Genomic DNA, 25,418 nt, shown 5'->3' on the forward strand with positions numbered 1-25,418 from the left:
CTGTGAGGTGCAGTACGCTTAACTTAGCCCCTCCACCCACTTAGCAAATCCAGACCTGTGGAGATATGTCAACTTTAACGATTTAAACAGACAAATAAAGCCATGAAGTAAAGCAGAAATTAATTTCTGGGAAGGAAATATTTAATGGATTTAACTAATCCCTCCTAAAATTAATAGCTTCTACACAGAGAGAGTGGTAAGGTGCTGGAACAGCTGCCCAGAGAGGCTGTGGGTGCCCCATCCCTGGAGGTGTCCAATAGCAGGTTGGATGGAGCCCTGGGCAGCCTGTGCTGGTACCAGATCTGGAGAGTGGTAGTCCTGCCTGTGGCAGGGAGGTTAGAGCTTGATGATCCTTGGGGTCCCTTCCAACCCAAGCCATTCTGTGATTCTGTCTGAATGAACACAGTTTCATCCCCCTGTGCCTTTTGCCTTATCCCAGCTGTATCTCTCTAGAGATCTTCTTTTCCCATCATTTGATTTGTGATGTGATCTTACTTCCCCATATTCCTAAAGCTGATCCATTCTCACTTTCCAACCAAAAAAAGTTTTCCATTGATGATTATTCTCTTCCTCCTACGTTCCAGTGAACCACTGGCTTTGGAAAGAAACCATAACCACTTTTAATGAGAATGTTTAAAGAAGGCATTATTCATAAGGACTCAGGGAAGATCTCATCTACAAACTTATTCCTTAGCTAATTTACAAGCTTCCAGTGCAAATTTTTTCAAGAATAAACCTACTGTTCATTTTATGTCCAAATCCATATCACATTGGTTTAGTCAGATTTCACTTCAGACTCTTGAAACAATAAACTCCTTCTCTAATTTTAATTGCCTTAAGGGCTTAATTCTTCTCCAGTTCTTGTGTGTTAGAGGTTTTGTCAGGACTGAGGGATTAATGAGAGGGTCTGGCAAGTTCTGAGTGATGTAAAGGTGTGGTAAATGCACAAAACAAAACGTTAGATGAGTTAATCAGTTTAACACTACATAGGCACTCCATTCCTGGACATCGGGGCAGCATTATCTCCCAGGGGTCAACCAGCCCATGGCAGGAGTTTGAAACTGGATGATCTTTAGGGTCCCCTCCAACCAAAGCCATTCTGTGGTTCTTTGATAATTCTATGATTCCTGCCAACATGTGATATTTCTTCCTGTTCTCTCTGTCAATATGATGACATGAGCTAACAGGCTTGTGTCATGAGGTCGATTTGGCATCTAATTAAACCAAGGAGAGAAAAAAGACTGGCAATTATTACAAATTATAAAATCTAGTATGCAAAAACACGATTAAGTGACTGAAAGAAATAGCATATCCTTGATGTTGCATTCCTTTTTCTGAATTCCTGATAGCACCTACAAGCACTTTGAATGCTCTTCTTATAAAGGCATTTGTTTTTATGCATATTGAATTTAGAAAGGCTGTGTATCTGGGCGATCTTAGAAGTCTTTTCCATCCTTAATGATTCTATGGCTCTATTAGGGGCATGGTTTTGTGGACAGTACTGGTGGTAGGTGGATGGTTGGACTTGATGATCTTAGAGGCCTTTTCCAACCATAATGAGTGAGTCTCTGGTTCTTCTGTCTAGAACTTTGGCTCACTCAGTAAAGGCTTTGCTATATCTTTATTCGTAATACTGATTTGCTGTGAGACCCTGGGAAAGCAGTCAGGTTTTCAAGTGTAGGTTTTCACACAAGGCAGGACACAGACTGCTTTCTGTCAAGGCTGGAAGCTGAACAGAAACCTGGTCCCTGTGAGCTTAGTCCATGGAAAAACTCCACTTACAATGCAACAATATCAGACTTTTAATACTTAATAGCATATAGAAGGACAGTGTGAAATCATAGGACCACTGGGACACATTTCAAATGGAAAATGTGAACTCAAGGGAAGAATGAAATCAAGAAGCACAAAAATACAGCTCTTGCTTTATCCAAATCTGACAGCAGTACTTCATGTAACAAAAAACAGATCATCTTGGCCAAGGAGTTTCATTTTTAACAGGAGGCTTAGTTTTAATCTGTGCCTGTGATGGATTGTCCATGGTTAAGAACCTGCATGGATGTGAGAAATGGGTACTACTGGACACTTTAGTAATGCAGATTTTCCATATTTAAGATATTTCCATATTTAAGGCTTCCCTGAGCCTCTTTATGGAACCAGAAAAGTTTGTTCTGCAAAAAGGGACCTTTCTTTATGGAAGTGTGCAGGCAGAAGTTGCTTTTTCACTGCTGTTTATTCTTTCAGGAGCAGGGAAGTAAGGAAAAGTGTGTTCCTATGACTCTCACTGAGAGCATTAGTACACATGGCTGCAACCCAAAAGCTGTGTTTCAGTCATTGTAGGATACTAACCTGCCTTTAAATTAGCTTACCTAAATATGAACTGCAGGTTTAGTTTTAAGCTGGTGCTGTTGCAGTTAGGCACTCGTGGTTAAATATCCAGAAAACATAAGGTCATAGAGTGGCTTAGGTTGGAGGGGGCCTTAAAGCCTATCCAGTTCCAACCCCTGCCATGGGCTGGGTTGCCATGAATGCATCTTTTGAGCTCTGGTCCCAGGAATGAGTCATTCTAAATTTAAACCTAATGATTCACAATAGGTTCATCAAAGTGCATTACAGCCCAACACTTCTGTTAGGAAGTACAGACCCAAACACTGAGAAACAGAAGTAGAAACAAAGTGAATTACCACTAAGATGTGCTGCATGACTTCCTTCTTGTGCAAAATGGAACCAAACTTCGTTTAGACTGCCATGAAAATGGCTCAGCCCAAGTGGTATAAATTGCAACTTACACATGGTTGAGAGTGAATGCTTATGAAACAAATAGTTCAGTACTGTGCAGCTATCCAAAATGCAACATTAATTCTGGCACTATGCGATGGCCTCAGCAACTGATGCAATTCTGCAATATTAACAGGCCTGCTTATGGAAAGCTGCAGTGCCATGGGGAAGGACTTCCAAGTAGGAGCATGGAAGAGATCATCAGGAACAACTGCTGTGATGTGACAGACCCTCATTTTCACCAGCCAAGGTACGTAGCAAGGCACTGACTGAAAGCAATTGGAGTGATCAAACCTAAAGGAAAGCGTGGTTTGGGTTTGAAGAAAGAGAGGGGAACTTTTTGAACAGAGGCACGCACTGCATTTGTTGAGGAGATGGTCTGGAAAAAGACCTCATGCCAAGCAGGGTGTTGTGGTTATGAGGCAATGATTGGGTGAAATCCCAGAACACCCTTTTGCCACTTTTCAGAATGCAACCGCAATTCAAGGGGACAAATCTCAGTACGTGCAGAACTCAGTACATGCAGCATTTAAAGCTGTCTCACTTTTCACTTCAGTTAGGTGAATTTCAGAATGACTCGCATGCATTTCACCGGGTTTATTGCAGACAAGAAGCACTAACTCCAGTTTTGCTGCATTACCTCTGTTTCTTGCTCTTGTTGCACAGCTTGTGAGCTGCTGGTTGCAGCTGCTTCGAGGTGAATGCAAAGCAAAGCAGTGAGACAGTGAAAGAGTTCATACATTCGCTGAAATCTGAAGGTGACGTTAGGAAAATAAAAATGCTTCATTTTAAGTACGTAGCTGTGTCCTTTGGCTCCAGCTGCATGTTTGCACAACATTCATCCATAATGAATGGGAAAAGAAAAAAACCGACCGGCCACTTTTAATACATTTCAGAACTTTATTTAATGGGGAAACAGATAAACACTCACAGGACTGGTTCCACTGGCGTTAAAGGACTTGGGAACGTTTGAAAGAATCGAAAAATCAGACTTGCTTGAACTTCATATCCCTTCATTTCTAACACTGCTCCTTATTTCTATACCAAAAGTTGTTATATTTGTTACCAGTCCAGACACTGAGTCATTCCTGTTTAAGCCAGACACTGGGCTCTCTGTGTAATTTCTCTTCCCCCCCCGCTTCAGAGTTTCTGGACTGAGAGGAAAGCTGTAATGCCAGGTGCCTCCCCCAGCTCCATTTCTAACTGTAAAAACACACAGAGGTGCTCAGTGCTGCCAAGCAGCCATGGAAATTCTCACAGCTCTGGTTATTTCAGATGCAGCCATGTTAGGGGATACCTGGTTTTGAACAATCTCTGCAGACTGCAGTTGCAATGGCTCAACTTCTTCTCCCTAGAAGCCTCTCTCCTGGTCCCATATGATGAGGCTGTGACCATCGTTTGACTTCCTTCATGAAAGGAAAACTGGCATTTAAAGGTAAGAACTCTGCAAGCTTCTCTCTTAATCTTACTTTTTCTGGGAACCTTTGTGGAAGTTTTAACAGGGCTGAAGTTGAAGGGATTTGGATATTGTTTCATGCTCACTGTTGATAGAACCATACGTGATACAAGCTTGAATGTGGGTAGCACCAAAAATTCAGTCCTTATTTTTGCCACCAAATAACCCTTGCACCACATGGCTGCTTTGAGCTGTGGTTTCAAAAACGTGCTTGATAATGAAGCATAAAATCAGGTTTATTTTCAAAGGGATTTGGCTTCCTAGCTCACTGCTCTTGGCTGTGTAATATAACTTCACTGCCTGTGTGTAGATGCTTTGAGACTCATGCAGTTCCATTGCAGTGGTCCTTCAGTAACTGTAGGGGAAATTAAGCTTGAGAATGGCCTTCAGTTTTGTCATTTGGATGCTTTCAATGCCTGAAGAAGGGCTATAAGGAAGAGGGAGACAGAGTCTTTAGCAGAGTCTGTTGTGATAGGACAAGGGGAAATGGTTTCCAACTAAAAGAGGGGAGATTTAGATGAGATATAAGAAGTTTTTTACAATGAGGGCAGTGAGGCACTGCACAGACTGCCCAGAGAGGTGGTGCAGACACACAAGGTCAGGCTGGAGGGGCTCTGAGCACTGATGGAGCTGTGGGGTCTCTGCTCAGTGCAGGGGTTGAACCTGATGGCCTTCAGTGTCCCTTCCATCTCAAACCATTGCATCGTTTTTCAATAATTCCAGTTTTTTACCACTAGATGGCTTCCCAGGATAGTGGATATAGATTAAGGATTTGCCCCTGGGGTTGGCTTCATTCTGGCACGTTCTTATTAACAGCACAGTCATCAAAACCAGCACGACTGGACCAGCAGTGTGAAGTTGACATCGCTGACCATCTTCTGGCATCCTGTAAACTTTAAATTTCAGATTATGATGGAGCTGCCACAACTGGGAATGTGGGATGAGCAGCCCTGAGTTCAAAGGTGGAGAGGCCCTGGCACTGCTGCCTGGAGAAGTCATGGATGCCCCATCCCTGGATGTGCCCAAGACCGTGGATGGGCTGATGTGGTGGGGGGCAAGCAGCCCATGGCAGAGGTTGGAAGTGGGTGATCTTAAGGTCCCCTCCAACAGAAGCCATTGTGTGATGTTATGAAACGTGCACTTAGACCCTCCTCAATGTGCAACATACCCACCTCATGCTGAGCAGTGCAAACAAACAACTCGGGGACCTAGTTGCAACACTTCTGCCCTTTCTCCTGTTACAACATAAAGTGCTACAGAGACCTTGTGTTGCAACGGTGCCCTGTGTCTGGACGAAAGTCATGGAAAAGGAGAGAAAAATCATCACAGAATCACAGCGTGGCTCAGGTTGGAGGGGACCTTCGAGACCATCCAGTTCCAACCCCCTGCCATGGGCAGAGCTGCCAACCACCAGCTCAGGCTGCCCAGGGCCCATCCAACATCACCTTGAACCTGTCCAGGGATGGGGCGCCCACAACCTCTCTGGGCAGCAGTGCCAGGGCCTCACTACCTCAGAGTAAAAGCATTCCTCCTATCATCTAACTTAAATCTTACAGCTTAAAGCCATTCCCCCTTGTCCTATCGCTATCAGACCACGCAAAAAGCCACTCTCCGCCCTGCTGATAAGCTCCCTTCAGGCACTGGAAGGCCACAATGTCTGCCCAGAGCCTTCTCTTCTCCAAAAAAAATAGTGTTTGATGCAAGAAAGTGCATCTCCCTTTGTCACTGCCCAGCCACCGACCGGCAGCACCGGCATCTCCCAGCTCGGAAAGCCCACGAGCTGTCCATAAAGCCGCGGCTCGGTGCTGACAGATGTTGACCAGCTTGGCTTGGGTTCAGCCCAACCATCCCGGGCTGCAAACAGCTCTCCCACCAACGCCGGCTCCAGCCGGGCGGGCGGCTCTGTGGCAGAGAGGGCTCCTCGGGCTCAGCCCGGAGCGGATCTTCCCTCCGTGCGGTGCGGTGCGGTGCGGTGCGGTGCAGCCCCGAACCGCGGGCGGCAGCCGGGGAACGGGAACCGGGCTCCGGGAGCGGCTCCGGGGGAGGGGAGAGCGCAGCCAGCCACTCACAGGAACAGTAGTGAAATCTCCCCGACACTTTAACTGTCAATCAGGCTTAATGGGGTATAAAACCTCCCCAGCGCCGCGGCTGCGATAGGCAGAGAGAGCAATAGGGAGAAATGAGTAGGAGCTGAAGGAGCGCGCGGCGTAATTCCTGCTCTGTGATCGCAGATCCGCCGGGTGAGGAACCAGGAGAGGGGGCAGAGGGGCAGCCCAGCCCTGCAGCCGGCTCGGGACGGAGCGCCGGTGGATATTTATAGATAGGAAAACAAAAACAACCTTCCCCTGAATAGACCCTTTCTTAAATAGAAAAGTCCTGGCAATTCTGTCTCATTTCAGCGATTTCCTGAGTCTAAGAATAGAAATGAGCTGCCTGGAAGGCGCTGCAGGCAGCAATTTGGAGACATAAGGCTGCTTTATTTTATTTTTCCAAGTACAAAAAAAAAAAAAAAGAAAGAAAGAAAAAGAAAAAAACCCTTCCATTTGGATACGGGATTTGCACGTCAGCCTTTGGCACGGAGGGACGGATGGCTACTTTTCATTTGACTTTTTGTTTTCCTACAAAACTGTTTTCCAGTTAAAGGCACGGGATCAGCATTACCTGCATGTGACGACCCCGGAGGACACCGACTGAGAGGCAGAGCTCTCCTGCACTGCTTTCCTCCCACCCCACTTTTATAGGAAGGGAGAGAAGGAATTCTTTTTCCTGTTTTTTTTCCAGCCCAAGAATTGCTCACCCCCAGGTTTTGGAGAGGGGGGGGAGCCGAAGACTCGTCACCCACCTGCGGGTGCATGAAGGGTGCTGGCTTTCCATCTCTGTTCCCTTGGTCTTGTGAAGGGTTGGAAGAGCGTTTTGCCACCCATCGCCCGGAGCAAGAGGATGGTTTGGAAATGGCTGGGCGCCGTGCTGCTGCTCCCCGTGCAGATGCTTTACCTGGTGCTGAAAGCCGCCGTGTGCGCTCTGCTGCCACCCAAACTGCGGGACCTGTCCGGGGACGCCGTGCTGGTGACGGGTGGGGGACGCGGCATCGGCCGCCAGCTGGCCAAGGAGTTCGCCAGGCGAGGAGCCAGGAAGGTGAGGTGGGGGAATGGGCACCTGCTGCTGCGTGGGGCCTGGAGCTGAGCCCAAGCCATGGGGCTGGAGGGGAAGAAGAGGCACCCGGAGTGGGGCTCGCCTCCCTGCCCTGGGCCTGCCCTCCTTTGGGACTCGGGGTGGGAAGAGCTTTGCTTCGCCCCTCTGGCTTTCTGTTTGCCAAGTCATCTCATGGGCTTTCTGAATCCCCTTCTGGGCTGCCTTTTGCCAACCCTGTTTGAGGTAAGATGAGTGCTGCTCAAAGGTGGTGCTGCCCCAGCAAGGAGGAGCTGCACAACATGAGTGTGAGCTGTGCATCTCTCCTTCAGTCTGCACGTTTCCTTTAGGAAAGGAGTGGGACTGGGAGAGTGCTCTGTCTGCACTGCAGGCTGGAAGTGCAGATGTAGCTGCTGCCCTCCTTCCCTCGTCAGTAACTGCTGTGTACCTTGAAATCTGTTTTCCTAAGTACGGGTGTGAGTCAAACAGGGATAGTTAAAAACAAACAAACAAAAAGCCAGGACTGACCAAGAGGCAGAGGTTGGCCTCCTCTCCCAGGTAACAGTGATAGGACCAGAGGTGATGGCTTCAAGTTGCATCAGGGGAGGTTCAGGTTGGACATTAGGGAAAATTTCTTCTTAGAAAGAGTGGTGATGCATTGGTACAGCTGCACAGGGAGGTGTGGGGTCACCGTCCCTGGCAGTGTTGAAGCAATGTGGCACTGAGGGATGTGGTCAGTGGGCAATATTGGTGGTAGGTGGATGGTTGGAATGGATGGGGGAGAGAGTGAGGAGGTGAAGGATTTTTCCAGCCCAAGGATTGGTTGTCCTCAAGTTTTGGAGGGAAGCTGAAGGCTTGTCATCACCTGCGGCTGCACAAAGCCCTCAAACAAGGCTTTTAGACTGAAGGTTTCATCTTTATTCCTCTTTAGAGGTAGTGGAGGGGAAGAACCACGTGAGATTAGACAGCTGCATAAATACTGCGCCATGTGAGAGGGAATGAATGAGAGTAAACACAGAATAAGGAAGAAGAAAAATACAGAATGAGGACAGCTAAAGAAAAATTGGCGTGTTGGGTTGGTGTTCTGTCCCCCCCTCACCCATGCACTACAGTTTTCCATGTGTGGTACAGAGCAGTTCTGGCGCACAACTTTGAGGTGTAAAATAAAGTCAGCATTGAACTTTGATGTTTGTACACGATTGTGTTTAAACACCACGTTGAGATTTACAAACTCTTGGAGACAGAACAAACAAGCTGACTGACCTTTGGACCCAAGCAATTTGCTGGAAGTGTATTTCCATTACCTGTTGGGACACCATGCTTCACCGTTTGGTTAGTTAGCCTGGATGGTTGCTATGCTGAGCCGTGGCATTGGAGTGCTACCATTTCTACAGCTAACCCAGGGGCTCCTTAGCTCCAGGAGCTCCTTATCCTCATCTGGATGCTGAGCAATGGCTGTCAGCCCTACCTGCCATGGGCCAACAAGAGCTCAGGAGCTGAGGATGCAATTATTATAAACTGATACAGACTGCGTTTCATCTTCGTGTCCTTCATGTGCATTCACTACAAATCTTAGGCTGAAAGAATAAACAACTGAATAATTCTTGGGCAGCTTTGCACTCTTCTCATGGTGTTATGAAACGCTGTGTGGTTGCTAGTCATTGTTTGTGAAGTTTGAGGTGGCTCTTTTTTGTTTTCTGTGCCTGTCATCGAGGTGTTTTACTTCTTGCTTTTGCTGAACTCAAGTTAGGTTCTCCTTTCAGTTAAATCATAGCTATCCAGAGAGTGAAATGGGGCACTCCGCAAGCTGTGGTCCTCTCTGGCCCATTGGTGGTGGCACATCTTCCCAGCAATGCTCAAGTAGGATTCACTTTTTCTTCGACATTTTTAATGATGTTTATAATGGGCTGATGGTTGGACCAGATGACCTCGGTGGTCTTCTCCACCCCTAATGATTCTATGATGCCATGAATGAAAGTTTTGCGTTGATGTGGTGGTTTTGCTCCCTTTGCTCAGAGGTTTCACTCCTTTTCTGCCTTCTGTACACAGCGCTGACTTTCTGTATGTCATGCAGTCTCCATGTAGAATGCCAGCCCTCTGTTTGACACTATTCCTTCATTTTTTTGCTTTGTATTGGACAATCAAACTGAAAACTGAGTGGCCAGCGTATCATCTTTCAATAAGACCTTTGAGAATCAGTTATTCTATCTTTTTCTTGCTTTTGTATGCAGTTAGCTGTTGTACAATGTATGTAAAGCATGAATTATTGATCGTAATTACTTTATATCAGATTCTGGTTGTCGGATGGCGTATTGACAGCATCCAAAGTTTGGTAAAACGCGTCCATTAAGGCACCAAATCCTGAGGCCATGCGCAGTGCTGCGCAGAGGTGAACAGAAGCAGTGGGTTCAGATTCTAACAGTGGGTGTGCAGAATACCTTGAAGATGCATCACAGCGCTTGCACACGCAGACATAGTGGCGGAGTTTTGGAGGTAGGCGGCGATATACAACCATAATTTTGAGATTAGAATCTTCTGAAAGATAGGTTAGTTGAGCCTGTTAGCATAGGAAACCTCCTCTGGTAATTAGGCTGCATTGGATTTCTCCTTACAGTCTATTTTTCAGAAGCTAGTTTTGTTAATCACTGATAGGATGCATCTTCACAGTTTTCACGTACGATGACACCATTGTATTCCATGAAGATTTGATATGGTCACATCTGCAATTTTGAGTGTAAAATTTTGATCTTGCAGTTAAAGCTCTGCAGGAAGCAAGAAATAAGTCAGAAAAGGGTTTAGCTGAATGCAAACAGAGTTTTCAGCTTGATGGATGAGCACAGAGACTGAAATTCTGAAGCCAGCAGAACAGCAGTCTCTTGGGCATGATCATGTGCATCCATCCTCACTGCCATTCTATGCCCCCATTCCTTTCACTCCATTGCTGTGCCATTGTGCTGCAGATATGACTTGAACAGGTAAACACCTTGTTTCTCTTTGGACTCTGATGAAATTGCCCTGAAAGGGGACATAGCAGCATTAGTTGACTTTTCATATGATAGAAGTACCCATCTTCTAAGTTTTTTTTTTTCAATTAAGACTACCAGCAATTCTTAGGCAATGGCGGACTTCAGTCACTAGATTATTCCTGTTCGTGTCTACACTAAGAGGTCAGAGGATCCATACTCCACTTTTATTTTGGGGTAGAAGTCTTCAAAAACTACTTGGCCATGGGAGACAATAAGGACTTAAATACTTCCTGTATTTGAGCAATAGAGCATCGCCTCTGCCTCACGCATTGGTAGTTCAGTGGGGCTCTTAGCCCTTGCTGTTCTGTGCTTAGCCAAAATGGAAGAGTCTATCTGTGTTATTGAAAAGGGAGAGAGATTGTCATGGCTTTGTGATCTAATGCTTATGGAAATAAAAATTTATTTCCAAATCTTAATGGTATTAAGAATATAATGGGTGTGCAGGCTCATCAAACAGTGCCTCCTGCATGGAGGAACAGACCTTAATGGATGTGAGTAATCAGAGAGATGTAGGGGCTGAATAGGTTCATTCACCAATAGAGTTGGAAAATGCTTTGGGGTTTCTCTACGCCACTTGCTTGGCCTACAGCATTTTCAATGAGACGTCAGCCCTGTTCTTGATGATCTTCTGTGATTAACTTTTGATTTTCTTTTCCTTGTAATTTTGTTTGTTCACGGATTATTTAATCTGAGGTCTGACTGAACAGGAAAGAGATACTTGATTCTTAGGCATTCTGAATTATTAAATGTTGCTGAAACGTAATAAAATTAACTGGCAAAAGATGCAATCGTAAGATAGAAACACATTCTCCAGCTCCAGTATATGTTTTAGTGTCCAAGGTTATCTGGCAGTGACTTTGGAAGAGTATCTTCAGCCTTTCTTGTTGGGAGATTTGTCAGTGTGGATCTTCAGCAGCATACCTACGAGAGATCTTACAGCAGTGTTTTCCTATTGCTTCTTTGTGATCATTTCTGTTATTTCAGTTCTTTCAAAGTATGTATATGTTGCCCTCCTAGACTGGCTCTATTTTTTCCCTCCAGCTGTTATATGCCTGCCTTTTTGGTGAATCAAGGTTGTTTTGACAAGAGATGTCTCCAAGACAGCAGATGGATTGGGGCAGCCTTCTGCTAGCATGGTGCTGCTGCAGAGAAGGGTTGAATGCTTCCTATTAACCTTCCTGAGAGTTCTCCACATTCATCACTGTGCAAGAAATGACCTCGTAAATGCAATGAAATATCCCTCCTTTCCCTCTTCTCTTCTCTGAACATTTGCTTCCTGTATTGCGGGAGAGCGGAAGACTCAAAGGGTTTGCATGCTTGAGTGGTGGATGAGGTAAGCAGTCTGGAATATCAGGACAGACAAGAGCCCTTGCTGGATGGCAAGGAGCTGGTGTCACCAGAAAGAAAACAAGAAACGGAAACTTCACTCTTGCACGGAATGTACTGCTTGATAGCCATGACCTCACTCTGTCAGCACTGCAGTCTAGACAATTGTTTGCAAGTCTGCAAGGTACTCTTAGCAGGATGTCAGCCTGGTGGGCAGCTGCAGAATGCCACAGACACACTAACACTGATTGTCATGGGGCAGTTAACAGAGATCCCAAAGGCCTTACTTGAGAAGTTGTGCTGGAGAAGATAGTCGTGCGTGTGTGGTTTTATTCAGGCTACAAGCCGTCTCCTGAAATCTCAAGTCTTCTTCCTGTCATTACTTGCATGATGTTTTCAAAGCTTAATGCCTTCATTTAGAAAGAGCCCTTGTCGTTGGAGTGGGCGGTCCTCCCTCAGCTCGGTTTCGGTTGGGATGGGAATGAGAAGTCTGAGGAGGAAGGGATGATAGCTGTGCAAAGGCAGCACTGCTGCATGGGAGCCTGGAGCCAGTTTCCTTCTGTTCTGCTAATTTAAACAGAACTGCTTCAGGTGCTTGAGAGCTTCTTATAATTGGAGAGTTTTAGCTGAGTGAGATTTGGGGCTGATGAGAGTGAGAGTATTGCAGAAGGATTATGTAAAAATGGTATAGAGTCCTAGGATTCATTCATTCATCTACACAAGCTGCATTGATAGTTTTGAACTGAGACAGGGGAGGTTTAGGTTGGATATGAGGAGGAAATTTTTTACCCAGAGGGTGGTGACGCACTGAACAGGTTGCCCAAGGAGGCTGTGGATGCCCCATCCCTGCAGGCATTCAAGGCCAGGCTGGATGTGGCTCTGGGCAGCCTGCTCTGCTGGTTGGCGACCCTGCACATAGCAGGGGGTTGGAACTGATGAGCATTGTGGTCCTTTTCAACCCAGGCCATTCTAGGATCCTATGAATATATGAATCACGTTGACTAGTGCTGTCCTGGTTTGTATTAATTAGTATCTGCTTTTTAAAAGCTTTTTTTTAATGACATTATAACAGCTAGAAATGAGAGTAATACCGATCTCCTGAGGTGAGGGTAAAATAGTGGGGCTGATGCTCAGGGTTAATTCAGAACTGTGACCTTTACAAGATGTGGGATAAAAGCTTTGAGTGTCTGACGGGGATTTAAGAGTTTTAAATCTAAAATGCTTTTTGAATTATTGGTCCTTCTCAATCATTCATCTCTGATTTCACTTTTAGAATCTATCACACTCCACTTATCCGTGTTTGAATGTTAGCTCTTGCATAAAGCAGAACCTGACATCAAATTCATAATGCATAGGAAGTTTTATCTGCCACCAAGTTCAACTCAGGCTGCAGTGCTCCAAACCAGAAGACATTGCTTTTGTTGTGCAGAAAGGAGCTGGAGTAAATGCAGTAAGCAAGTCGTCCTGCTTGCTGTCTGCATCTTTGAACTGTAGTGTGGCTGAGCCATACTTCAAGATGACACTTGTAGAACATAAGCAGCTTCTGAGGCGTATCTTGCAATCCACTCAGTGTGCAGACATGCATAGACCTGATCTGACCATCCCAGAGCAGATGTGTTCTGCTAGACAGAAAAGAGCTGGTTTGAAATAGCAGAATTTCAGGGCTGAGAGGAACTAATTTTCATGTGATGAATTGCCATGTGGTTGTTGTGGGCAGGTGCTGAGATCGAACGGAATGGAATTGTGAAGCCTTTAAAATGATGGTTTTAAAAGAAATGGTCACAGTTCTGATGTGTTACCCAGTGCAGAATGTGCATGTCCTATACTGTTGTATAGTACCTGCTATACTGGTTTGGAAAGAACAACAGGAACAAAACAGTTTAGGGCATATTTATAAGGCCTACGTTAATCTTGTTCAGATTTAAGCACTTAATGTACTATTTGTGCACATCATAACTCACCAGTAACCAGAAGTATGTGGAAAGAACTGGGGCGTGAGCATTTTCCCATAATAATATATTAATTTGGAGCTTGTGATGAAGCGTGAGAGAACAGATTAGATGGAGCTGCTTTACAGCCTCTAGAAAGGCTTTATTTCTACAAAGATTGCATACTGGCAGCAATTGTATTGAAGGGCTTCCTGCTGACAGCTCACTTCCCTGTTGACTGAAGGTAAGGATGGGCAGAGGAGCCCTTGTTTCAAGTCCCTGCTTGGATGGCACTGGGCCTGTTATGTGCACTGGTGCCAAGGCCAGTGGTTTGGATGACATCTGAATGAGTGTCTCTGGTTGGCAGGCATGGCCAGAGCTTGGCGGCTATGGGATCTGTTGATGTCTGAGGAGCAGCATTCTGCCTGGAGCTGGTTTTGTTTGTAATTTAGAGCATGCCTGCCTTTTGTTGGCTGTAGGGAGAATAAATAATGTTAACGAGGGGAGGGACTCACAGAGCAGCAGGCTTGGCATCTTGCATCAAGGTGGTGTCAGGTGGAAATAGTGAGGCCGGGCCACATCTCACACCAAAATCCACCACTTTTTACGGTGCTTTAAGGCTGAGGTCAAGACAACTAAATGCAAGTTCCCACAAAATAAAGGGACTGTCAATGCTGTAAGAGGAAGGGCTTTAAGACTGAGGCATAATTAATGTCATTGTGGTGCCTCAGACGCTCCTCAGGTGTAGAGAGTGCAGTAGGAAACACAAAGGTTGTTTGAATATCTACTGGTGGAGGTTAAGGTGGCAAGAGGAGCTCTGCTACCAAACGAATGGCGATTGGTAACGTGGGGATGGTGGCCTTGAAGGTGAATGTGAGCCATCAGAGATGGAAAGCTTGAAGAGGAGGCAGTATGATTTAAAATGAGTTGATGTGGTGAAAGCTGTAGTCCAGGTGCAGGGGCTGCAGGTCTTGAATTTCAGGTGGTTTTTCAGCTAGGATTTTCATCTTACTTATCTTAAGGGATTCATCCCCATTTTATTTGTGGTGTTCTGTCACTTCAGTGACATTTAAATGTGCTGCTGTGTATTTCTGTTGCCTTTATGTCATGCATCTGGCACAGGCTAGGATAAAGTTGACCGAGATCTGTAGAACTGAAGCTTCCATCTGAAGCTCTAACATATATAGATAGTTTGACTGCATTAAAAATGAGTTAAACATGCTGTTGAGCTAATGTCTAATTAGTCTGGCACAGCAATTTGCTTTAGGAATGACCTTAAGTCCTGTATGCGTTTCTAAGCGTTCTGACTGCAATGCCTAGAAGGAATGAAAGATGTAATTTATTTTTGTACCTTGTTATGGAAACCTGTCCTGGTTGGGGTGATATTGGAAGGGTGTCCAGCTAAGGATGTGGAGTCTAGAAGAGGCCATGAGGATGCTCAGAGGCTGGAGCACATCTGCTGTGCAGACAGGCTGGGGGTGTTCAGCCTGGAGAAGGCTCCAGGGAGACCTCATTGCCACCTTCCAGCACCTAAAGGCATAAAAAGCAGAAATTATTATAGAGATCTTCCTATCTGGGCCCAGACTCTCTTCTTCAAAGCATCACATCAACGTGCTAAAGAGTTGAATAAGTCAGAGCCAGGCACTGACAGATGTGTTGGCTGATAACACTGACGCCAGTAGGAAAGGGTCAAATAGATGTTGTTTGACCTTTATCCCAGCGGGGATCAAATTGATTCTAATTAATAGACCTGGGAATAGCTGGCTACCTTGGCAGACTTTGCAACTCATTTAAATTGTTCATCCTGTTAGTTTAGCCATAAACTACATGTAATTACAAGAGGGTTTTGTGGACAGCCACACTTGTGTTGCCACCTTCTTAATGACAGTTTATTGAATACAGTGCTACAGAGCTGACTTATTTTGATTAACGTAGAGCTTTGTTGTCTAACACTGCCCGACCAAATGCATCAGTGCTCTACTAACAAGAAAGTACTGTTTGAAAGCACAAATGCAGCTCTGCTGAAATCAGTTACAACTTCCCAATGTGACCATGAGATAAACGTGGCTCTCAATGTATGATCAATGGCAGTTGTACCTGTATGCTTAAGCAACTCTTAAAACTATACATATTTGAGGTGCTATAAAAATAATGCCTGGAAAGATGATAGACTGTGGTTGTCCTATGGCTGGGTGTGTTTTCAGCCACAGGTTAGCCTACATAAGGTTGGGGAGGCTGTTGGTATGACCTGGCTGCTATGTTTCATCCCGCATCTAAATGAAACAGCCTTTTAAAGTAGGTGCAAATGCAGTCAAGCATGGCTTCCCATGCTTCTATACAGACATCAACTTGCACCAGTTGTACAGGTAGACAGCATTTGTCTTTTAGGTTTGGCTTCTCTCCCAACAAGAGTGAAGCTGCTGGCTGAGTATCCATGAGTACCAACTTGCATCCAAAAGTGAAAACTGCAGACGCTGAACACAGTCTTAATTCAGTGTTTCTACAAGCTTCTCTGTGCAGCAAAGTTCATCTGTATTGCTAATCTGAAGTTAAGAGACCATGAGTTACTACTTAAAAAAGCCAGGAGATTCGAAGCAATTAGAATTGTTTGTTCCTTCTGTTTGCCCTTTGACTCACTGGGTACACCCCAGTTGCATTTTCAAGATTTCCTTCATATCTGAGGAGCGGACGAAAGTTGCACCACTTCAAATGAAAGCAGAAATTCTTAGATAACCATTTAACTCTTGGCACTGAACTGTGAGCAGAACTTCAAATATTATGAGACATAAATGCATGTGGGTGGAAAATGTTGTAAAGATGCTGCAGTGTTCATAGAACCATTCAGGTTGGAAAAGACCTCTGAGATCATCCAGTCCAACCCAACCCACCCCACCGTGCCCACTGTCCACATCCCTCAGTGCCACATCTCCACACTGAACACCTCCACGGACGGTGACCCCACCGCTCCCCATGCAGCTGTGCCAGCACATCACTGCTCTTCTGGAGGGGAAGCTGTCCCTGATATCCAACCTGCACCTCCCCTGGCACAACTTTAAGAAGAAGGGATCAGCAATAGCAGAAAACAGGCCATCAGGTATTTTCTACATGAAGATTAAATTAGTGCTCCTCTTAGATCTGTCACTTTAATCTTCTTGCTACTTGTAAACAACACTTCATCTCTGGTCAGCACATGCACTGGGAGAGACTTGGCTGCTGTAGCTCGGAGACGGAATGGGAAATCCTGAGATCAGCTTCTAGCAGCTTGAGTTTAAGTACAAACTCCAGCTCCCTGTGCTCTGACTCCTAAAGGAACTCAGCAGTGAGGACAACGCTCAGCTTACTGCCTCAAGGAGGTCGTGCTTCCAAGTGGAATATTAAAGAGATCCAGCTGGTACAAACGCTCCTTTCCCGAAGTGGTAATAGAGCAGGGCTGGCTCTTACCGCAATGAGCTGTCAGAAGTGATGTAAGAACATTTCCAAGGCTCTTGGGAAACACGGGAGCCCTGCAGTGAGACATTTGAGTTTGGTTTTGAGATATGCTGATTGTGCAATGTCGCAGAGGGTGCTTTGTGTTGCTGGCTCTTGGATTTTAATCCAGGCACTTTGGAGATTATTGTCTGCGTTGTATTTATAAGTGAACGTGTGCTTTATGGCAGCGAGAGGTTTGTCTCTTTACGAGCAACGTGCTCATTTCCCCAGATGACATGCAACCCTTGCAAATTGCTCTGCGACACCTCCTGTGCTGCGAGGGTGTGAGTGTGTGTGTGCACACGTGTGTGTAAGTGTGAGGGTAAGTGTGTGCATGGCGTTATCTGGCACTTTGCATCTTTACAGCCCGGAGTTCAGCAGCGGGTCAGCCAGCTCCTCCTGACATCATTACACTTGTTTACCACTCACACAGAGGAAGTGCTGAGCTGATGGGTTTGCCCGCTGTCATCCTTTTAGGCCAGTATTTTTCTGCAGCATCAGAAATGCAGGAGAACCTTTGACTTCCATGAAGCAATTTTAGCATCTCTTCCCGTCTGAGCAGAGAGGGGAAAATCAAACACGGGAAATTCTTAACCACTGAAATGGTATTACAAAGAACAGTCACATCCAAAGGATGGAAACCAACAGGGAGCAGTAATTCTAACGAATGCTAGAGCTCGATTTGTGATTGCCTGACCAGCCATATTAAGTGCATATTAAATAAGCATCATTGTAGCAGAGCCTGAGGAGAGCTGCTCTGATCAGTTCTGGGTAGGAATGTTGTTTCTACATTTAGTTGTCATTTTGAGCTGGAGCTGTGCCGGTGTTTTAATCTTTTTTAAATTATTATTATTTATTTTTATAAGCAGGGTAATTACACTTCATCTTCGCAGTGTACTGAGTGCAAGAGGGAATGGCCTCAACTGTGCCAAGGAGGTGCAGGTTGGATATTAGGGAAGGTTTGTGCTCAAAAGGAGCAGTGATGCGTGGCACAGCTGCATGGGGAGCGATGGGGTCACCATCCATGGAGGTGCTCAGTGTGGAGATGTGGCACTGAGGGATGTGGGCAGTGCTGGTGGGAGGTGGATGGTTGGACTGGATGATCTGATAGGTCTTTTCCAACCTGCATGATTCCGTGCTTCTATGACTTGGTATGGCCACTGAAAGATCCCGTTGGCCACTCTGCACCTTTCGGAGATGCACTGTCTAGAGCTTATCATCCTCTGATTCCCATCCATCTTTTTTGTCTTAATGGGCTGAGAGAGTTAAATATAACCTAATAGGCACCGTTTGTACAGCGGATGGATAGATTTTAGAAATTCTGCCCTGTTGCATAGCAACAGCCATCATTAGAAAATAACATTTGGAAACATACAGGAAAATAGGGGAAAGCAATGAAGCATTTAAATATCAGAGCTTTCTTCTAAACCTTATCCTGTATTTCTTTGAATAAAGACTCATATGAAAAGGTGCTTTTTGACAGCTTTTATATGGGTTTAAAATGGTAGCAAAGCTCATTTGTTTTGAAGTCAAAGAAAGGAGAGTTGTAGGGGAGTCTGTCTGGAGCTGCTGCTAGCATTCAGTTTATATATGGATTTAATGCAGGCATTTCAACTCCCTGTGCTTCTCCAGGAGCCTCAAGGGAGAAATTTTTTCAGTCGAGCTGCATCATATTATGTGCATGGCTGATCTGGAGCACATTTAGGTCCTTCTGGAGGGCAGTTTATAGTGACAGCATCAGAAACATTATTCATTCTTAGGTTTCCACGTCTGTTTTTGTTGCGAGCATTCCTCAAGTTTAATAACTTCAAATACTTTCCCCATGTCTTTCTTTTCAGTGATATTCCTGCAAGGACTGGGATTTTCTGTCCACCTGTCCTCTGGCTGTTAAACATTCCTTGTGCCTTTCCTTGTCCAGCAGAGCTTCGTCTTCATTTACCATCTCATCCACCTTATTTCTCAATGCAAAATCCCCTTGAATGCAACAGGACTGTAAAGACACCTCAGCACTGTGCCACGTTGTGGGTTAGATGTGCCTCCACTGCATGCAGCACTGAGCACAGCATCTAATTGGCAAAATTGCACGGGCTGTAAGTAAATGCAACAGTGCAGAATGTTGGAAGGAAGACATGCAGACCATAGCATTTCTGCCAAGCAGACAGACCCAGTCATTTCTGTTTTTTTTTCCCTTTGAAATGCTATTTATTGACATCCTGTCCCCCCCATCCTGCCTGCTCTCCTTGCAGGACAAAAAGGGCTTTCTGCACCTGCGTGTTTACCCTCCCCACAATTTCCTGAGCTCTCTGTGGACGTTTTTACATGAGCCTGGATTACAGCATGGCGTGCCAAGCGACCGGAGGCGGCAGCACGCTGGCTATGTCTGCAGGATGGAGCGTTCTGTTTCTGTTGGTGGATATCTGCGAAGCCTTATTATGGCATACCTAACTTCCAAAGACTCTCTCCCCAGCCCCAGATCCGCCACTTCTCGTGCTTTGCAGCCGGAGGGTTTTATTGCTGGGTGTTTCTTTGTGTGCTCTGGTTCCCCGGAGCGGAGCAGAGGCCGGCTTCTAACACATGGTGTGGCAGACATTCACCATTAAAAATCTGTCGTTTTTCCCCCCACAAATGCCTCGGTGAACCTTTGCGGGGTGACAGCTTGTGGCCACTTGGTGCTTTTGTTGGAACGTGCACTCCATTTGACCCTGTCCCAGCGTTAATAGGATTGTAAAGGCTGACTCCTGCGTGACCTCTTCTTGCAAACAACCCTCACCCTTCCCCTTCCTCGACTGCTCTGTACAGCAGGGCTGAGAAGTGTTGCTCCCAGGGCAGTCTGCAGTCGCAGTTTGTGTTGCAGACAAAAGCAATTGGAAAAACCACTGGGGGGAAAAAAAAAAGGCAGCGTGGGGCCACCTGTCCTTAAATAGTCCTGACTGTGAGAACAGTGGGCATTTGTTCACTTCTTTACAGGGAGCTGGTCTTAAATGCCTCTTTGCAGACAGAGTACTAAAAGCTTGCTTTCCAAGGAAGGCCTCTGCTGGATGGCAGGCAGGTGTTTGTGTGCTTCTCCATGACTTTTTAGGTGCTGCTTTGTTTCCTGCAGAGGAAGAAGAAGAGGTGAGTGGGGTGCAGTTGGAATTGACTTTGGTTTAGGGAAATAACATTGATTCCATTGAGTGCAAAGTCAAAATATACAGTAATGAAAGCTCCGAAAGGAACTGGAGTTCACTTCATTTATCCCCTTCCGAGGTCTCCACAGACCAAACTTCTATCCTCATTACTGCACGTTACTCCTGGCCCCAACTCAGAGCAGCTCATAATAAGGTCTGTGTTCTGTGCTTACCGTGGTGGCGGGGTTAAATCAAGTTCTTATCACCTGGTGTCTTTACAGCCTCTAAGTACCAACGTAGAAAAGCATGTGTGTAAAGCAGGTAAATGGGCTTATTCTTTTGATTCCCCTGTGCTTACCTGTAATCTTTCTTCTACCAGGCCCTTGCAGCTTTGATACTCACTTTCCACTGTGGGAATTGAGAAAATTTTGCCACTGGCCTGCTTTGTTTGCTTATTTTTGTACCAGTGTCACTAAGGACCTGGGTTAAGTATTTTGACCTACTTCAGGCATCAAAAGGTTCTTTTTTTTTTTTTTTTTTTTTCCTCCTTTCTAAAGCAAAGATTGGCTTTTCCCACTGAATGGCCACACCTTTCACTCTTCCAGTAATCTGTCTTTAGCATGCCTCTCCCATGAAGGGCTCCTGAAATAACTTGTCTGATTTTGCCCTGGGGGCAAGATAGGTGAAGGGGTGGAGGAGAAACCCCTTTTGCCATTGCCACGTAAAATACAGAAACGCTTTTCAGCTTGTAGGATTTAGCCTCCTGATCTCCTGATACGCCAGATTCTGCTGGGATTATGGGACCCAATGGAATGTGTGCCTTTGGAGGGCCAACGTGAGTTAGCACTGCCAGGCTTTGTAAATATATGGGGATAAGACTGGTACACTTCAATGGATTATCGACACTTTGCACTTCCTAAAAGTACAGAATTAAGTGCAGAAGGGCTTTCTCTGTTTGAACAAAGGTCTGTGCAATTACAGCTACCAACTCAAACAGAGCGACTTTTGTTTCTCTGGACTGGAAAGGTGGTTGAAAGGGAGGAAAATGTGTTGACCTACCAAATACTTCTTATCTACAGATAGGCACGGCGTTGTGGTTGGTTTGTGGAGGTAGCAGTGATGAGATCAGGCAGGAAGGGCACTTTTGTCTCTGCAACACTTTAATCTTTCAGTGCCTGCCAGCTGATACAGGTGATTGCTTTCTGAATCATGAAATGCAGAAACTGGGGGTGGAAATTACATCTCCTAGTCACTATGCATGCTGTTGTGTTGGAAAAGACTAGCAGTGAACTGTGTAGTTGAATACAGCCTGGATAACCCAGAGCATCAAGAAGGGCACGTGTTTAGGTGCTGTAGCAGGCTGCCCCATCTCTGAAGGCAATCAAGTCTGGGTTGAATGAGGCCCTGGGCAGCCTGAGCTGGTGGGGAGCATCCAGCCCATGGCAGGGCTTGGAACTGACTGATCTTTAAGGTCCCCTCTAACCTAAGCCATGCTGTGTTCAGGCTCAGAAAAGCTTTTGTTGTGGGTCACCTTCCAGTTGTGATGCAAGGTCCAGCACAGCAGCTCTGCTGGGGATACAGTGCCAATTTAATTGAAGATATCACAGCACCATTCCTTTGCTGTTGTTCCGGACTTATGCTAGCAATAGGGTTGGACCGAACAAGCTAAATAGCTTTGTAAATGAGGTGAAATTAAACTCATCTCCTGTACTAATCACATACGTGAGGCTCTGGGAGCACAGGTCACGTGAGTATATTGTGGTTGACAGTAGCTTCCATCTAGACCAGTTTATACAAATCATCAAAAGCATAACTCACGTGGACTTGTGCAGGGTGGAAAGCAGGGATTGAAACCCGGAGCCAGGTTAGGGGCTGCAGGCCTGCAGCCAGTGCTGGCTCTGTTGGAGAGTCTCCGCAGTCCAACAGCAGCCAAAGCCTTCCCTCTGGCTGCCCTCTGACCTCAGGGCATGTCTCATTAGCAGATTAAGCCCAGAGTTAAACGAGGCCTCTGGGAGAGCGGGGCGAGGGATCTGCCACTGGGGCTGGAGTGATTTTCCTCAGGCCAGATAAGCAGCTCTCTGCCTTGCCAGAGGGGAGAAGATAAAGAGATAAGGTTTGTTTAGCATGAATAAATCCTGGGAAAATCTGCAGTAAACTGTGATGTCAGTGCCCTCCTCCAGAGGTAAGAGAGAAAAGCGCGCTGCGTTCCTCTGTCGCCGTAAATCCATTTCTTTATGCCCGCTGTGGAAACCCCCTGCCCTGCCAGCACTCGCAGGCGATGGATTTCACACCCCACCTGCCTGCTGGGGTCAGCCCGAGGTAAGAGCAGGGCCACAGCGGGGATTTACCGCCTCGCTGGGCTGCTGCCCTCCCCAATTTTCTGGTCAGTAACTCTGTGAAAGGAGAGCGTGTCTGGTGCGGCGGGGAGGGGATGGAGGGGGAAGGAATGGTGGCTGGATCCTTTCCAGGACGGAAAACCGTCTGTCCAAGAAGTTCTCTGAGACACAGATTAAATATTCCTCCATCCACCATTGAATTGCCGTGAATGGGTGGCCGCGCAGTGCCTGACAGGCTGTGTAAGACACAGCGTGTGTCTCTCCTCTCCTTTCTTCCTCTGTGTTTTTCTCCATCCCAGACAGGAACGGCTGTGTCTGTGAGAGTCATTCTCTCCAGTTGGGTCACACTCATTGCCAGGGTAGAATTAACCTTAAGAAGGAGCAGCGGTAGTACAGTCAGACCATGCCCACATGTTGCAAGCTGTGCTTCCCAATAAAATGCTCCAGTGGCCCTGCAGTGTCCCCATTGCTCTGAGCACACCTTGTCCCCATGTCCAACCATAGGGATCCCATAGGCCAAGAAAAAAAAAAGAAAAAGAAAAAAAGAAAAGAGCTTGGGGAGGTCCTGCTCCATCACTGCAGCGGAGATGGGGTCCACCAGTAAAGCATGGCAACCTCCTGGCCAGCAACCCATTGGGACCATGACCAGGCATGGTGGGGTTGGTGGTTGGACTTAATAATCTTAGAGGTCTTTTCCAGTCTCAGTGATTCTGTGCTGGTGGGGATGGGTGATGAGGCTGATGCAGCCACTCAGTCTTCTCCGAGCCTTCAGAGTGAAGCCTGTGCCAATTTAATTTGGCCAGATGTAAGACAAGAAATTGGAGGTCTCATAGGGCCACGTAGGAGCATTCAGTCTCGAATTTGGACCAAAATCATGTTGTATCGAGTTTTGAGTTTTATGCATCTGTAAAAAGTAGCAGAAATGATGGCAGGAAACCTCGCTTCCCACTGTGCCATTGGGGAACTTTCACCTCTCACAAAAGAATGGTCTTTTATTTACTGCTTTTCTCTTGTGCAGGCTGAAGCCTTCACCTGAGTGTGAACAGTATCAAGGATGTGAAAACTTCCCATGGAAAAAAATCAGTCCCGAACTTAATGCTGTCAGCAGGATAACCAGCGAATTGCCTTCCCCAGATGGCCCAAATTTTAATAGGGTCACCTTGGAAGATTTGCCTTTAGGATACTCAAGGTCCCAAAGTAACTGTTGGGGCATAAAAAATGTTATGTCCAAGAGCTGCATCACAGACAGATGTTCCTGTGACAGGTCGTCCTTCGCTTAAATGCTCCTGCATGTACGTTTTCTGGCATTCAATGAATCAGTGGCAGCTCTGGGGAATGGGGATGTTTGAAGCAGATGAAAGTGAGGAGTGAGGGATGTACTTTTTGTTTTGCAATAGCAGTGGGAAAGCCACAGTGCATATGTGAGGTCCACCTCTTGCTGTATTTATTCCCCTTGCCTCTACCTGATCGCTCTCTGCTCTTCCTGTTGTACCTTCCATCACTCTCCAGGCTGTCAGTTGACTTTGCAGTGCCTGCACATCACTGATGCAGTCCTGGTGAAGAGGCTGAACTCCACGCTGATGCAAACACTGCAGTCAAATGCTTCTGTTGCTGCTTCTGTCGACAGTTTGTAGTGTTTTCCCTCCCCTTTCCACAGAGATGTAGGTTGTGAAAGAAAGCAAGTAACTGCGTACCCTTACAGCTGAGCAGTATTTTGTAAATATTTCCTGGGAGCCTGTGAAATTTCTCACATGTTCTCCATTTCCCCCGAAGTCTGCAGTGTAGGCATATGAAATATCACCCAGTCTAGCTCCGAGTTCAGGAGCACGTAAACAGCCTTCAGTTCTACAGGCGTTGCGTAGACGCCAAAGCCTGACGGCCAACAGCTATGTGCTGAGGCCAACACACAGGCCAAATTGCTATCTATCTGCTTCCTTACAGCTTTTCAGTCTGAACACAGCTCTCTCCTTGAGAATGAGATGCTCTGCGATGAGGTTTCCCATGAAATGGCTCTGCCGCGCTCATACTTGCTCTGAAGTTAAACAGTTCTCCAGCCCTTCGATGATTTTGAGAATGGACAGCCAGCAGTCTGCCTGCATGTGATTAATAAATGGGGTTAATTGTACATTTAACTCATTCAGGAAATGAATGAGAATCCAGATACTTCTGGGCTTTGCTCTTGCTTAGTTGCCCTGGGAAGAGCTCTTTGAGCCTGCCAGAGATCAGTTTCAGTACCAGGTATGAGATGGGTTTAAGTAGTCCTTAAAGATAAGCATGTTAAAGCCTTCTGCAAGGGATTTGTTGTGGGGAGGGAATACAGGACCCAATTTGTTGTGATTATCCTACTGGTATTAAGTAAATACTGGGAGTTGGACTAGACAGCCTTCAGAGGTCCCTTCCAACCCTAAGGATATGATAATTATAGGGGTTGAGTTATAAGCAGTGGTGTAATTGAGACTTACTTTCCCTCTTTCTGCTTTTGAAAAAACTTAAAGATATAATAATGGAAGTGTGCTTATTTTAACCATAAAAAAATCAGTTTAACAGTCAGACCCATACTCCATACCCAGTGATAAGGGAAACAACCGGAATCCTGGATCACAGGTGATAAGACTGCTGCTTGGAAATAGCGTCATTCTGAGAGCAGCAAAACTGTTTCCATTTTCAGGGCCCATTTTTTACCTATCCCTGATCAGAGTAAACCTGCATTTGATTACGTGAATGCCTTTGTTTATTTTTTTAGTACTAAATAGCAGTTGTGCATGATGGATGCAACCTACTGTGGAAAAACCTATGTTGTCGAGCTGCAGCTGTGAGCAGTGGCAATCTTTTGCTCTTTCTCTTTTGGATCTTGTTGCTGGGAT

General features: G+C 45.9%; 1 protein-coding gene across 11 annotated transcripts in view; it reads left to right on the forward strand.

The window, feature by feature from the left end:
- DHRS3 (dehydrogenase/reductase 3) overlaps positions 1-25,418 on the forward strand; it is a 164,787-nt gene that overhangs the window by 131,355 nt on the left and 8,014 nt on the right. For 2 of the 11 annotated variants that reach the window (XM_046903153.1, XM_025142530.3), the window contains 3 exons: positions 2,915-3,028; positions 4,134-4,213; positions 7,016-7,369. In XM_046903153.1, coding sequence (XP_046759109.1) covers positions 7,175-7,369 — 195 coding nt within the window. In that variant the 5' untranslated portion in view covers positions 2,915-3,028; positions 4,134-4,213; positions 7,016-7,174. Of the gene's footprint in view, positions 1-2,914; positions 3,029-4,053; positions 4,214-6,389; positions 9,224-9,728; positions 11,723-11,926; positions 16,738-17,542; positions 19,202-22,375; positions 22,538-25,418 lie in introns of those variants that run through there. The other 9 variants (XM_040651185.2, XM_040651186.2, XR_001469739.4 and 6 more) reach the window with 9 other exon arrangements.

The sequence above is a fragment of the Gallus gallus genome, chromosome 21 (genome assembly GCF_016699485.2).
Source record: "Gallus gallus isolate bGalGal1 chromosome 21, bGalGal1.mat.broiler.GRCg7b, whole genome shotgun sequence".
Taxonomy (NCBI): Eukaryota; Metazoa; Chordata; class Aves; order Galliformes; family Phasianidae; genus Gallus; species Gallus gallus.